This window comes from Hetaerina americana, unplaced genomic scaffold (assembly GCF_022747635.1).
Source record: "Hetaerina americana unplaced genomic scaffold, ioHetAmer1.1.p SCAF_12, whole genome shotgun sequence".
NCBI lineage: Eukaryota > Metazoa > Arthropoda > Insecta > Odonata > Calopterygidae > Hetaerina > Hetaerina americana.
In genome coordinates this window covers 15225621-15242576 of record NW_027286292.1, presented here as the reverse complement: position 1 = coordinate 15242576, position 16956 = coordinate 15225621, and the positions used below count along the sequence as shown (strand labels likewise).

At 33.8% G+C, this 16956-nt stretch overlaps 1 protein-coding gene across 4 annotated transcripts in view; it reads right to left on the bottom strand.

Moving 5' to 3' along the window:
- The window catches only part of LOC139685705 (F-BAR domain only protein 2), a 70355-nt gene that overhangs the window by 43813 nt on the left and 9586 nt on the right, over positions 1-16956 (bottom strand). For 3 of the 4 annotated variants that reach the window (XM_071582720.1, XM_071582721.1, XM_071582722.1), the window contains exons 7-8: positions 16634-16831; positions 5332-5472 (exon numbers count right to left, since the gene is read on the bottom strand). In XM_071582720.1, the coding sequence (XP_071438821.1) occupies positions 5332-5472; positions 16634-16831 (339 nt within the window). The remainder of the gene's footprint in view (positions 1-5331; positions 5473-16633; positions 16832-16956) is intronic. The other variant, XM_071582723.1, reaches the window with a different exon arrangement.

The following is a 16956-nucleotide window of genomic DNA, read 5'->3' as shown; positions in this document are numbered from 1 at the left end:
GCATTTAAAGCAACCATTTTCTATGCATTTGCAAAACTCTCATACTAGTTAAGGATAAATGCCTTTCAACTCAAAGTTTATCAGGAGAGATACAATGCACGTATGTACTAGCAGAGGGGTGACATCTTCATTAGACCAACGCGTAGTATTGAGTTTCATGGCAGCACCACAAATGAGATGTAACTTAACATACTTCACTTTTGTTACTTTTATAATTTATTGGAGAATTTTTTAGCAAGTACTTTCAATGAAATATTGAAACTCTTTTGCGTATTAAGAACTTAAAACAGTGATATTATTGACATTTATAATAATAACAACCGTTTTCTATGCCTGATGCAGGAAAAATAAATAATACTACATATTTTTCCAGTGAATCAGCTTGCGCTTATAGGTCAAAACTATACGGGTGTACCCCTGGCCCAAAAGCTACATGCACATTTTAGAGGACATTTTTGAAGTAAAAACAGTATGTCTTACAGGTCGGGAAACTTGATACCTTCAATAGTATGGATCAGTACTTGCAGCGGAAATGATGTGAAATGCAAAAATGAGAATTTGAAAATGGCAATTTAACACATAAAAAACTATTTTAGCAAATTAGAAGCAGGTATTTAAACTCTTACTTGCATTTTCTGTAGGCTAGGGGGCACCATACAAAGGGAAAATAATAAAATATGTGAACTTATGAATTTAGTACAATGCAATGATCATAATGAATGCATGTCATATGTAGATCACAATTGTAGAACATTAATGTTTTGCTGTGGAAAGTTCACAACAACATTAAGTTATCGTTTAACTTATTACAATTTATTTTAAAATTTTAAACCATCTTTGAAATTATTCTTTACTTAAATGAATTTAAAATTTTTTCTTCTGTAGTCATAATTATGGCTAGGACAATATTTTAATAATTCAGTAACCTAAGTCCCATTGAAAGAGTTTACCTCATTAATATATCCATCTGAAATTTTCCCTAAAATGTAATGAAAAAGCATTGTGATAAAAGGCATTATCCATTGAGGATCTGATTACATGTATTATAGGCATGCTCTGTTATTCTTACTTTTATCCTCACTGAAGTGAAATTCAATGGCTAACCTATTTTTTCTTTTCCCATGACATGCACTTCCTGGCACTTGACACTTTTTTTCAAAGAGGTGCCTAGAAAAGGGCAAATAATGAGATTCAACAGTATTGGCTGTATTTTTATTAAAATAAAAATTGCTCCTTGATTATTTGACAGCTAAGAGGATAGAAAAACATTCAAAAAGAGGTTTTTCGTTTATCAGCAACAAAACAAAATTCCTAAATATTAATTTTGTCGATTAGTAGAATTTAAAACACCATGCTTGGGTTTCATTGAAGGGACACAGTAGTTATGTCAGCATTGCAGTAAATCTTTCATTAAGACCTTTGGGATTTACATTTTCCCACTATTTACAAAAACGTATTGGTTTCATTGAATTTCCTAAGGTGACTCATCCATAACCTAAAAATATATTGAAAAGCTCAGGTGCAAATTGGGGACGTAAAATTCGGATATAGTTAGGATGAGGAGTGGGACATGGTCCGTTTTCACCCAGGCTTTCTAACATACCAATTACAAAAATGGCATGGAAGGAACTGAAAATATGACAAAATTGGAGGGGAATTAATAAATCAGTTTCATTTTTAATGATCAAGACTTAGTTGACCAGTCTCTCAAGGGGCACTATATTCATTGCCAAGTGCATTAGAAAATCAGTTGATATGTACGGGATTGGAATAAATGTGAGCAAAATAAAGGTTATGAGGTTTTTCAGGAAGAGGAAAGATAAGTTAAACATCAAAATAAGAGGGGAAAAATTAGAACATGTGGAAAATTTAACCTAACTAAGAAGAGTTTAGGACCAAAATGATCGAAGTAGTAGGAACATATGAAAAAGATAGCATTAGGCGAAGTAGCTTGAACAATGAGAAGGGCATTGATATCAGAGATATTGATTAAATATCTTAAGATATGATAGTAAAAACTTTAATAAGAAGTATGATTTTGAATGGCTCAGAAACTTGGTCACTGAAGCAAAATAATAGGAATAGAGTGTAGGCTTTGGAGATGTGGGCTTAAAGAAGGACAGGAAAGGTGTACTGGACGAAAAGACAAATGAGGGAGTCCAAGGCATGGTAAGGAAGGAGATAGGATTGTTTCGAGTAATCAAGGGGCAGGAAAAATGGATGAATGTAGAGATGCACTTTGATTGGCAATGGAATAATGAAGACTATGACATATAGAAGAATGTTAAAAAACTGAGGTGGGGGAGGAAAAGAATATGTATGTTGGACAGATTGAAGGAGGTTGAAAGACTGGAATTTAAAAACATTTTAATGTATTGCGAGGTGTCAGACCCTACCTAAAACAGTGGACAACTACTAATAATAATAATCATAGTTATTATATAAGGTTTGTACAAAAAGTGTCAGAAACAATTTTTTCCTGATGTATGCGTGAAGTGTGGAATTCAGGCTGTTGATTAAGTGTTTGTGTGATAACAGATATTGATCATTGATAAGATGAGAGTGAACACCATCATCAGTGGAAATATGGATGTGAAACATCTGGGCTAAACTCATCCCGAAGGTCTTGACGGACGACTAAAAGCAGAATCTAGTGTCTGCTGGCAAAGACTTTCTGGAATGGCATCAAAATGATTCCCTAACCCCCTTACAGCCCCAACTTGGCACCAGCAGACTATTCCCTACTCCCAAAAGTGAAATCCTCCCCTTAAGGACACCACCATGTGACCCTAAGTGCCGTCAAAGAAGCTTGCATGCGTACACTTAAGGACCTCCTGGAATCTGCCTACCAGGGAGCCTTCAAATCATGGAAAAGCCACTGGCAAAGTGCACTCAAGGGATGTACTTTGAAGAATTTTGAGGCATTATAGCAATATCTGAAATAAATCTTTTCTACCGAAGTTTTTCCCGATACTTTTTATACAAACCATATATTGTAGTAAAGTCATGCTGGTAGGATAAGGATGTAGGATACAATAAAAGAAGATAGTGTTTGTAGAATTTAAGAGGCTTATTTTAGAGTGGGTGGCCTGGTTTCTTCTTGTTTAGCATAGCTAAGATATGTAGGAGTGTGTACAATCCAAGTCCATACAAAACTACCTTAATTGGCATACGACCAATAATTAATAGCTTGCCTACCTTTTTAACGTTAGAACAATCCATTACATAGAGTAATTGCTTTCCATTATCGTGCTATTTAGTTTCTTTTCTGCAGAAAGTTCAAACCGTTTTCACAATACGAAATTATTAATATTGCATATGAGCTACCATGTTTTTCAGAACATTTTCTAACTTGGTTTTTCTATCATTCGCAATGCATAATTTCAAAAAGATGCCTTCAATGGCATGGATCAACTACATCTAGACACATTAATGTCAAATATTTGGATTAAGAATTTGAAAATGGTAGAATGGTACTTAGTGTGCAATAAGTGGCAGACATGTTTGAACTCTTAATTACTCTACGATGAAATGGTGCACAAATGAAAAACACAATGTGCCACGTAGTGCAGGCAAGATATTTATTATTTATTATTTCCTGTCAGAGAGAACTGAATGGACATAAATTTTCACAGAGCATCCAAATCTTGATTTGGAAAAATGATCAAACTTGAAAAAAGTGTCGATCTTATTACTGAAACCTATTAAAATACACAACTTGAATCTCTTACATCTTTGAACTTGGATTTGGGAAATGCTTTTTTTAATGGAATTTTATATGTGAGCTGGGCCTATGGTAGTCGCAGTGATGTCCACAGCTAAATTTTCTATATTCTGTAAATATTATTACAACTCAGCTCCTATTCCAGATAAAATACCTCAAATTGCAATAGAAAGTAAGGCAAAAGAAGAATAGTTTTCCATTGAGGAGCTGGATAAGACTCTGATTAGGTCTTTTTCTTTCTTTTCTAGCACCTTCAACATTTTTCCAAGGGCCCTAGGAAAAGTAAATAAGGGGCTTACACTATATTGATTCAAACATATTTTGTTAATTAATTACCCTTGGTCCTTAGCTAAGTAAATAACAAGGCATAAATTAAATTTTTTGCCAAAACACTCGAGATTTGCATTATGCAACCCTTCTTCCAGATAAATTGAGTGTTTTTATTTAAAAAGAAATTTCATGGACGGACCCAATTACACCAGTTTTAAACAAGAACACAGGAAGCTCTTCAAATTGGAAATTACACCTGAAAGTGAAAAATTCCTCAGGACTTTGGCATTAAGTTCAACAGCTCTTTGTAGCACTAGGGGCATTTTTACAGGGTTTTAAGTATAAACAACACAAACACTAACAAATAAATGACTCACAGGATGTATGCCACACATCAGTGTTAAATAGAAGCTGACACATTATCTCCATGAAAGCCTTAGCAACTCAAAAAGTACAATGCCTAATATTTAACTTTATCTTATTGTTTGTTACATAGATAAGCACATGTGATCAATAATACTAAAGCTAGTTTCAAACATGTTCACAAAAACTAATACTGTAGAGAAAATTTAATTAAGCCAGAAAATTTAACCATACCAAAAAAGTGTTCACAGCAAAGAGCCATAGATGGTTCAAAAAATTAATTCCACAACATATTTTTCCAATAACTGAAATGGAGGGAGGTATTAAAATTCACCATTGGTTTGGATAGACCCTTTTCCAAAAAAGCTCCAAATAAGTGTACACATACGCTAGTTGGTGATAACACTAATTCCTTGCTGGGTTTTGATTTTGATGATGAGTCTAATTGGAACCATGCTTTTTGAAACAAAAGTTTTCTTGATAGCAAGGCATCTCATGGTACTTACTAAGTTATACTCAGTTCAAGTGATACATCACACTACTGAGAGTGACCATCTTTTCTCCTGATCTAAGCAGAAAGGTTTATGTCAGCAATAATGGCAGCAAATAACATACCAATAAAAACCAAAACATATGAATGCAAACCCTTTAAAACCAACCCTTTATTAAGCATGCCAATGGTATCATTAATATTCCTAAATAACAAATCCAACAAAGAGTCATACTTTTTACACTAATTGTTCTTGCCAAGATGTCACTGAACTTCACATACTTTTGGCTAAGTGTGGGTTGCATGTGCAAGCATTTGCTTCAATATCTTTTAATCAAAAAAAGCAACTCAGCACTTTGTGAAGTAATGAAGTTAAAGTGAACAAACAGCATATTAAATTAATGAATTAAGCTTAATTCAACTTATACCCAATTAAACTACAAAAAAATTAAAGCAATGACTCATGAAAATCGAAAGGGATTACATTTGGATCCTCTCAATGGGCTCCGTTCCATTGAGATGGTTGAGGGTGCATTGGGTCGAGCCTCATTGGCTGTTGGGCTGTTCGGGGCTGAGGTGGGCAGGGGAGCCCCACCCACTCCTCCCTCCCCGCTCTCTTTGCTTCCTGCAATCACACACACACACCCACACTCACGTCCACACTCAAGAAAAAGGGGCAATAACAAAGCGGCAGCTTTGTGTCAGCTCATCCAACTATGATGATGAGGAAATAATACTACAATATTTCTAGGCATGCTCTTCAAGTTATTAACCAGTTAAAAAACTTAGCCAACAAAAAAATGTTAAAATAATGAACTATGGTAGTAGCATGGACATAAAAGGCATTCATTATTTAATTCAGGTCTTCCTCAAATTAGAGGAAAAAAATAAAAAGACAAATTCATGAGTTAAAAATAAGCTTTCCCAACAAGATGGAAATTAAATTTTCACAAAAAGACATTACTAAAGCAAAGGGACATTAAAAACAAACATTGTCATTACACAATATCACAACAAATAAAAGAAAAAGTGATTGTAATGAGCAAGATTCAAAACAATACTAATAAAACAAGAATAAAATATAACACCTGCAAGCAGTGTTGGGTAAGTTACTTTTTTTCCAAAAAATCACAATATGAAGATGCTGCACCATAAAAAGAAATTTATCACAATTGACATGGAACAGCTACTTTCACTAATAAAATAAAAACATTTAGCTGCGATTTGACAACAAAGGCCAAGTAACTTAACTTTTCCTAGACTCATTTGCTTTACACAGCTACTCTTATCATTAGTAATTCTTTAAAGGGATGGCTAATTGCTCTCTCAAGTTAAGCACGACCACAACATTGATATAAGCAAAAGATAGCAATGATACTAACTACTCCTGAGCCTGTGATAAGGATATACCAACATCTCCTTTCCAAAGCCACCAAATCCAACCACTCAGAAGTCATCACAGCAAAACAATTAAAGCAGCTAAAAGTCAGCCTGGGCCCTGGGAGAAACAACCTTCTCAGTTCCTATCAGATGTAATTGTCATTTCTAGAGCCAAACAAAAGCAATTAATTCTTGCAATCCATTTTTCAGTTCATTCTCATATTTATCACTCTTATATAAATTCCTGAACTAGGTCCTGGGCCAAGTTCTTGAGACGATGGGAGTTTCCCCTGTTGTCTGCATATTCTCAGTGCCTCTTGGCACAATGTCACGGTACAAAGTAGAAATTCAATGACTTTTAAAGCTATGACTGAAATTAATTGGCTAGGGAAAATGATCTTGAAATCTTATTTACTCAAAATCATCATCAATTTCCTGCTGAAACATTTACAAAAAATTATAGCACATTATTTGCAACTGCATTTTGCAAACACTACAGGATTCAACAAACTAAGCATTTTCACCCAAAATATGATGAGACAAAAAGAAGAGAAGTTCATTAAAATATCTTTCTCTTTACACAAAAGACCTGAACAGTTCTACCATCACTTCTAGTGTCACACCCCTTGAGAAAAGTGCATTGCACAGCTGTCAAGCCACCACACGAATCTTATTCAATCATTTCAAAATGACCTCATTTACTAAAGTTTGTCATTTCCAATAAAGGTACAACTGGGTTATTGTTATTCATGATTGTTTGGAAGCACACAAAAACAAACACCTTCAGTTATTTGACAATTGGCCTTCATTTCAAATAGGAACTAAGACAAAATTTCTGAATTGCCAGGTGGCCGAGTATGGATCAGGAGTTCTACAGGTCTCACAATGGGTAAACAATACAACACTGACAGAATATATGAAGGGAATATCTGTGTAAGGTTAACTGCGAAAGTACAAGTCTAGTTGAAAAGGCCACTCAAACTCAGGCTTTGATTGCACAACCAAAATTTGTACGTCAATGTTTACATTTTTTCTTAGAAATCGCATTTACTTAAAATTCTTTCTGAAAAGAAGATCATAAAATTAATCGGATTCTATATCAAACACAAAATTCACTGCTCAAACAAAACCTATGATCCATGGCAACCAAGAAATATAAAAAAATCAATGACATTCTTTTACAAATTCATATTTTTTCTGTTCAAATTAAGTATATAGTAATGTGCATGTATTTATATATATATGAACAAACATACACACACATCTAAAGGTAATTATGAGAGATTTTTTAAATATAATAATTGATTACCAGAGTTAGTCAAGTTATTGTTTAATATGTAATGTTATCAATAAAAAACGTCACCCAAAGAGCAACAATATGTTATTACCCAACACTGCATACAAGTTTATACTTTAGTACAACACTACTGAAAAAAGCCCAAGTTTTATCAACAAAAAAGACATAAGATACATTTGTTTCACATGATGTGTTACTATTACTTGTGTATCACACAGGCACAATATTTAGGATTGACTGAAGACATCAAATGATTCAGCTTTCTTAGCTACCAGAAAAACAGACACTAAATTTTTCACAAATAGAGAAATTTTTATGTTTAGTATTAACTCAAACTAAAACCCCAAAAAACATTAGCATTATTATTTCAGCAGGCATATTCACAAGTTAATGAGAACAACACATTGTGTTTAAAAACAGTATGACATTCGGCTTAATAATTCAAATTCTATGCTTAAAGTCAATAATTGCCAAGTTACATTTTTACGAAGTTCTTTCTAAAAATTTACCGTCACTTGACCATTACAAATTAGAGACGATGTCCACTTTCTTAACAGAGAGCTTTCAGTTTATTACTTTTCATTATTTTGCACAAATTACCAGAGCCCATGAAATATAACCTTAAAATTATTTTCCTTGCCACCATTCATGTTAAAAGCCCAAGAGTGATATTCCACTAACCTTAATTAATTAAAAAGGAATAAAAATTTAAGGACATCAACCTTCTAAACAGAGTACACTATACAATTAAAGATGAAAAAAAATTAACAAAATTTCTTCGTGAATACAGAGATGAGGAAGAAAAAACAATGACAGAATTCCAGACATTTGCACCTGATGATCGAAACAAAAAAAATACAACAGTAGGGAACAGTTCTTTTGAATTCATCACCACAAGCATGTTATGTACATATGATAAAATTGTGTTGAACCAATACTCCAATCATCTAGAGGAAATCCCAGGGATTTATGGAGTTTAGATTATAACCACTGTAACAACAAAGTTTACATAAAAATAGTACTTCTAGTAATTGTAGTACAACCTCATCAAAATTTGTCACCACTGATATTTGATGTAATTCGTCGAGAATGCTATTGGTCAGTGAAAGGAAAGAAAACCTTCAAATAAGGCAAGGGAAAGATAAAACTGGTATGAGTGGAAGAGTTTCCATGATTAGGCAGTAAGATTACCAGTTATTGAAGAAGACAGAAGGACATTATTAAGCAGAATAGGCATGGTTAAGAAGGGTTTCTACCACAAGAAACAACACCAAATGCAGCGGAACCACACTTAAAAAGCACTTGCATAGCAAGTAATTTGCATAATGGACAAAAAATTTTTTTTTAATGACTCTCTTAACACGCAACTTTTCACAGAACAAGTGACAAAGAGAGAGTAATTCCCAGGATGATTGCCTGCTACTTCAGCTTGTGTTTAGCACTCATTTCGCTAAAACCTTGTGTACCCTGTAGTCAAATATTTTTCTTAACTTTTGTTCAGGCATATTATTTCAGACTTTTCATACAAAGTTAATAATATTTCTTAATTTTAAAGTTTTAAAAAGTCCTTAAAGAAAAAGGCAAAGGAGCCATAATAGAACCAAAATAAACGTAGAAATTAATATTTAAATCAATGAAAAATGGGAACGAAATTAAAGTAGCTGTGCTGGCATGCACAAGCAATTCAATTGGTTTGACATCACCAATTTGCACTATCCTTAAATATAAGGACCAAACTAAGGAGATAGATGCATCCAAGGGAGTGACAACATTGTCCACGTACATAATCTCAACAATATTGAAAGGTTGCTTTTCTTATGGTATTTATGGGAAAATCATTTGTTAAAAAGTGAATTTTGCTAACCTTGTTTAAAAGACACCATGATCATCACTAGCCCAAAAAGAAGTATTTAAGGGAAGCTGTAGACGGTTTGCACAGTTTAAGAGAAGAGTAAGCTTTCATAGCGTTGTGAGACATAGTGAAGTTGTGAGCTCTGACACAAAGGCAGTAAATAAATTCATCAGTGACTTCAAGAAGCTCATAGACTTTGAAGGTTTTCATGCCGACAACAGAGGCCAACAGGTTTTTAACTGTGACAAGATGGGCCTCTTCTGGGAAAAAGATGCCGAAACGAACCTTTAAAACAGCAGAGGAGAATACATTGCTACAAGTCAATAAAATGCAGTCTCATACTACTCATTTGCATCAATGCGAGCAGCGATTTGAAAATTAAATCTCTGCTTGTTTATCATCTTGAAACTCCACCAGCTTTCAAGAGTTGTTAGGTCCAGGACATGCTAAGGGTGATGTTGAGAGCATGGGAAACCATGGGAAATTGCTGCATCATACACTGAGCAGCATCATCCTGATAAGGCAGTGATTATGAGCACTACAAATTTATTAAATGATAATGCCATTTGGCATTTTCACAAAATTTTGAAGTGTCTGCAAAAGTCAATGCCTCTAAACAGATTTCTAGTAAAAATGAATTAGGAATGTACCATAAATAATAAACTACTTTGATTCTTATGCATAATTAAAATTCACACACCAGGTTTGGTAATTCCACAATAACAGAAAAGATGATGATTCACGATCCTTAACTATTTCTGGAGAATTTTTTAAATAAATCATGTGCATGATTTATTTTTTTCATAGAACACATTTTTTATTTTACATTAATTTAATTGAAAAAAAAGTTTTGCTCAACGAAAAAGATTCTGGAGCAAAGTAGGTTTGTTGTGCAAGGTTCCACGAAATACTAGCCTAAACATAAGGAGGCGAATCATTAGAATTAGAATATATATGAAGTCTTTTTCTATGGATGTGAGATGCAGATGATAGAGTTGGTATAGGAAATGGAAAGAGGCACAAGAAATATGGTGCTACTGAAGAATGATTAAATGGGTTGAATTTTGGAAGGAGAAACAATCCACAATTATAAATTGTATGGAAAAAGTCATTTTATGAAGAGTAGGTTGATTTTCCCTTCGCAGGCTTTGAACCTGAAGATTATAAGGAACTTTCACAGTCTGCACAGGAAATATCCTCGACTATTAATATGTTGAGGATGATGAATATGATATACGTGTAGAAACGTTTGCATATTCAGAAACAGCTAAATGTGTTTAGACATTAAGGAGAGACCTAGTGAAAAATCAGTTAAACTCTCAAAGGTCCAAGAGAGCATGGATACTATCATTAATTTTATCGATGAAACATTGGACACAGACATCCACCATTATGGACATTAGAGATTGCAAAAGAGTGTAATACATAAACAACCCCAAAGAAGCAAGCAATTAAAAATAAGTGATTTTTTCAAAACATTTCTCTCCCCACACATCTCTGCAGCCTAGAATATCATATGCCAATGACAGAATACAGAAGGTTCGTATGGATGTATCTATTTTCCAATAATTAAACCTTTTCAAGGAGTAGTATCAAAAAAATTTAATTTTTCCAACTGCCGCAAATTTTCTTTTGCATAAATTTCTTAAAGCATTTTATATCACCCAAGTTTTCCTTGTAATTTTTAACACGCTTTGGGTTGGATAGAACTGGTTTACACTAGCCTAGCTTCTAAATTTAAATAAAATAGTTATCTAGCACTAGACAATTCATTGAATAATCTTCAAAAAATTGATGTGTTACATTGTGTATTAGCAGAACTCATTTTACCATCTCAATGTTAATAATTATATGAGTCATACAATAATTCCATAGAGAACCCAAGAGATGGGAGCTTATAGTATCGGAAAAGATTTACATTTAGAAAGACTCTCTTGGGACTGCTTTTTAAGTTATGAAGATATCGATTATGTGGTTTTATTTTCATAGGCGATAGAATCAATAAACTTTTAATCAAGAAAAATGAAAAAAATGAGTTTTGTGCAGTGATTAGACACTATTTAAAAGACAACATTGAAAGAGATTAAAGCCCAGTTGGATGAAGTTCCTTGCACATCTGCTCTTGGATGAGGTCATTGCTAACAAAGACGCCTATTTGAGGACCTTCTGAAATCCTACCTTTTCTATGGCTTAAAAAAGTAAGAGAATTCTGAGAAAAGTATAGTGTTATAAAGGAATTATTTAGAAAAATAAAAAAAAAGATCCAATTGAAATACTGTTTTTCTATTTTTTCCTAAGGACTGATGGACCCGACACAATTTCTACAATGGAATCATTTGGTAAATTTCATTCATATGTAGAATCCTACTACCTTCAATAAAACCTAGTGGACTTCAATTGCCATTGATCACATCATGTTATCACAAAGAAATTGATGACCTTTAATAACCTTAAATATTTCAGCAAGATGGACCAGCATACACTGAAGTATGTTTCTTCTGCAGATAGTATAATACAAGCATGTCTGGGAACAGAGTTGAAAGAGCATTGCATCAACACCACTAACATTTACAAAATAAAACTAGGACAATATCCTAGAGTTACACTTGAATTTGTTAAATAAAAATTTGATCTACTAACTTAATGTAGGTAAAGAGATCAAGTAAATAAGATTTTATCATTGATAACATTGCTCATTACACATTATTATTATTGACTGAAGTTATGCAAGAATAACAAAGCTGAATTTTTAGGACATTTTGCAAATTATTTTACACAAGGATTTAAGTCAATTTTACATAAGATGTTTTACACTTCAGGATTCTTCCCCATTTGCTGTATAAAGTCATTTATAGTGGAGAAAAATACTTAAGGAGGTTACTCCACTGTCAATTCCTGGGTTAATCTAGATTTTGGTCAATCTGGACCCCTGGTCTCACACTATCCAAATTAGCAAGGTTTAACTGTACTATTTAAGTTGCTGCAATTTTTCCTTTCTTCACTTTGTTGATCCCAAAACGAAATGGCAGGAAGGGTATGTATTCCATATTTTACCTCAAATGATTTTTTAAACCATTTAACATGTGAGTTATATTGAAATTAAATTTAAAATACTTCGCCTTTCCACATAAACCGTGTGGTGGGTTTATGTGGAAAGGCTAAGTATTTTAAATTTAATTTCAATATGAAGAATTTCCACAAGTGACGCCAGAAACTGTTTCATGTGAATTATAATTAACATAAATTCTAGACACTTCATAGAGGTTGTACCATGATGGTGTATCATACCAGGTTTGTACCATATCTATATCAAGTGGCAGAACATATTCCACACAATATTGATTGCATGCGGTGCCTTATAAGGGTAGTCCCAGAAGTACCCGGCCTGACCTAGAGATGGTGGTAGTTGTTTGAAAAATATCACTGTATTAGAAAGTATGCAATCTATCAAGCACATGTGTCAAGTTTGAAGACACCACGTTGTTTAGCATTTGTTTGGCAGCCATCAATTGTGAAATTTTTCAGTGAATTTGTGGAAATGGAGAAAAATGTTCATTGCTAGGCGACACAATACTGTTATTTGAAAGGCACCAGCCCAACCAATATAAAAGCTGAACTGGATTCTACTCTGGGTGAGTCTGCCCCTCGTTTACCAAGGTAAAATAATGGGTCAGCAAGTTGTCAAGACGAGCATCTCATTGGTCAACCAAATGAGACGACGACTCCAGAAACAGTGAAGAAAATCCACTAAGTGATACTGGATGATCGTCAACTGAATGTGCTCGAGCTAGTAGACATAGTAGGGACTTCAAAAAGTGCAGTTCATCACATATTCACTGAAAATTTGGACATGAGATAGCCGAGTGCAAGATGGGTGGCACATTTGCTCACACTTGATCAAGACCAGTGCTGTGAAGACGTTTCAATTGAGTGTTTAGCAAAGTTTCACAGCAAAAATGCAGAATTTCTGCGCAATTTGATAATCATGGATGAAACATGGGTCCATTACTTAACACTCAAGACAAAAGAACAATCAAAACAATAGATTCAACAGGGAGAACTGCCTCCAAAGAAGGCGAAGACCGTTTCATTTACAGGCGTCGGTTTTTTGGGATGCGCGTGGGATAATTTTGATAGACTATCTAGAAAAGGAAAAACTGTCAATGATGAGTATTACTATGTGAACTTATTGCGACGTTTGAGTGAAGAAATCAGGCAAAAGTGGCTGCATTGTTTCATCAAGACAATGCACCAGCTTACAAATCCGTTATTGCAATGGTCAAAATTCATGGATTAAAGTTTGAATTGTTTTTTCATGTACCCTATTCACCAGATTTAGCCCCCCTCAGATTATTTTCTGTTCGCAAACTTGAAAAAAATGGCTCGGTGGTCAAAGATGAAGGTCCACTGGTGAAGAAGTGATGCCAGCAGTTAATGGCGGTTTTGAGGAGCAAGACAGTTCTTATAATAAAAAGGGTATCGAACTTATTGAACATCGCTGAGAAAAGTGCAAAGAGCTGAATGGAAATGATGCTGAAAAATAAATACATTTTTTTCCATAATTTTTGTGTGATCTTTGTTGGGTTGGGTACTTCTGGGATTTCCTTCGTAAAACCAGGGTAGCAAATGCAAAATGAATATATGCATAATTCTTAGGAAAACTGGTCAAAAATAAGAACCTATACCTGGCACTTAGTTCCAAGGCATGTGAAATTAATATTAACAAGGGGGTACCAAAAAACTAAGATTTTGGGCAATTAGGCACAAGTTTCAGATATTTATTCCAAAGCAAGAGTTGTTGCAATAAACCTTTTGGGCAAGTGTTGTTCTTCGTGAAATATCAGCACAATCACGGCGATTTATTTCATAAGTACTGTTTGACATGTTTATAGATTTTGCAATGAAGGAGCATCATGCAAACATTGTTTTCATCAGGAGCAGAAATTGCTTTCACAAATAATATGAGAAACTGTGTTTCTCCAATCTTAACCTAAATAACACACATCTGAAAATTAATCTGTTTGTTTTGGGACACCTCACACAAAGACAATACAGAGTAAGTGCATTTAATTTTTTGCATAAATAGAGTACAATACAAAATAGTAACATAGGCTAGGTCCAATTAGGGAAATTTTTCAAGAAAAGAGGCTGAAAAAATGTTCTTTTTTCACACACAGATAGTAGAACATGTTTCACTCATATCAACATTTCAATTTATCCACTTCAATGAGGAGTGATTAACTGTCACATTCATTCTCTAGCTATTATATCATTTACAAATATACATCATGATTTATCTCGATAGCCAAGTAGATACTTCATACATAGTAAACCTCAGCCGAAAACTCAATAGATGGATCATTTCTTTATGACTGCATAATTTGCCCTTTAAACTGCAGCTACAAAATTTGAACGACTTGGACTAGTTCTTTAAGAATTAACTGTTAAAGTACATCAATTCCTTTTTTTCATAATCCGTGTCCAATGTGCCCGGCACAATTAAATCACATTTGTCCAAGGCATCCACTAAATTCAGTGCCCACAGATGACACTGTGATGAAGAAAATTCCCATGCACACAAAAAGCCCAATAATAAAATAAAATCCTGTTACAGATGTATGGATAAATTGGTATGGATATGCCCAGCCCAGCCCCTAGTTATGCCATATGAATTCAATCATTTATCTCTCTGAGACCAGTTTTTCATAAAATTACTCATTCATTAGCATTTGATACCCCAGTTTGAACCACTACACAAAAAAATTAATTAGACATTTCCAAATTCATGCCTCCTCTATGTAATTTAAATAAAAATCAGAAGTAATGTTGAAGAATGAAGGCCATCAAGGAAAGGGTAACTTATTACATGTGTAAAATGGCCTAAACAGTGGAATCGATTTCAAAATTTAACAATCAATTACTCTGGATTATTTTTTCCCTATCATCACACAGAATAATAAATCAACTATATTATCAAATAAGGTTATCCACAGTTGATCAAAACTCTATTTTTAATTGCAAATACATCCATGCATTCCTGTGTTGCAAGTGGTAAATTCCAAACTACTTAGGACCAACCTTTGCTATTTACTTGCATTTTTATGCTCACTCTACTCAATATCCCTCAGCAAAGCTGCAATTATATTAATCACATGAATGAAAATGGCCACTTAATCCTTTTAATACCAGTCACTTCATTCGCCACAATATTAACTCACTTCCGTTTCATTATTTTGCAACAATTAGCCTAATATTCAAGTCTGACACATCAACTAATCATTATTAGTTCTGTTAAAATATGCATGCAAGCAAGAAAAATTTATTTACTAACTCCTTTTGAGGAATATAGTAGCACTGCTGAGGAGTACAGGTAATGACATGAAATTATGCCTGTTACTTCCTCTCCTAAATGGCAACAAAAGAAACATTTATCAAAAAAGGAAATGGCAATGACATTTAGCATTACATCTAGGCTTTACAATATCAAAATTTAAAGAGGCTTTACAATTTACATTATTAATGATAAAATGTCCAGTTATTGCCTCGAAGTTTAGCCAAATACAGCCTTCAAACAAATGAGGGGTCATTTAAAACAGAAATAAAAATTAAAAATAATTCCACTAATAAATGAGTTTCTAATCATCCTAAATCATTCCTTCAATCAGCATGACTACGTAATAAAGTTTCAAAATGGTTTTAAAACTTCACTATACATAAAATCTAAAAATTATACTGATGATATAGCATAGTACCACTGCTACTATAGCAAGAATATACAATAATATTTTAAATATGTATAAAATATATAATAAGCATCAAAAATAAAAAAATCTGCAAGCAATACAAAGAAAATAGAAGACATACTCATATGCAAAAAGTGAGCAACCCAAATCAACATCCATACAATAAGTAAACTTAAACTTACAGTGTAAATATGTCAAGTCACAAGTTTCCTAGTTTAAAAATTACAAATTAGTCATAGGAACAAACTGAAAGCTCAGCAACAATCTACGAAGTGTCTCGGATTCAATGACAACTATGAATGGCAACATTGACAATAATGTTAAACAAACATGTCTTTAACACATCATGCAACATAAAACAAATGTACCTCACGTCTTCTTGAGATGCACGATCAGAAAAAATAATTGTGGTAGCCCTCTAGCAGGATAAACAGATCACAATAAGGATGACTGTAGGTATCCAATTTTGACGGCCATGAAAGAAATAGACGAGTACAAAAAAAGGAGCACATACCCTGGGAGTTGGACATGAAGAGGTTCAGGAGGGACAGAGTGCGGCGGGATGGTTTGCTTGGTTTTTGATGACCAGGCTCTATATTACCTTCTTTTTTGGAAGGCTTATCACCATTAGTTGTCTTCTCAGAAGATTCAAGTGTTTGGTTACTACTCTGCGTCCATCCTGACACATTTAGCTCCTCGAACTCAATTACTCCTGGAAGTAATTCAGATTCAATAAGACACTCAAATTTTCAAGGAATCCAAGGTCTAGTAACTACAATTATTTCCATTAAAATGAGTACCAACTACCAATGAAAAAAATAACCCTGTAAGCCACTG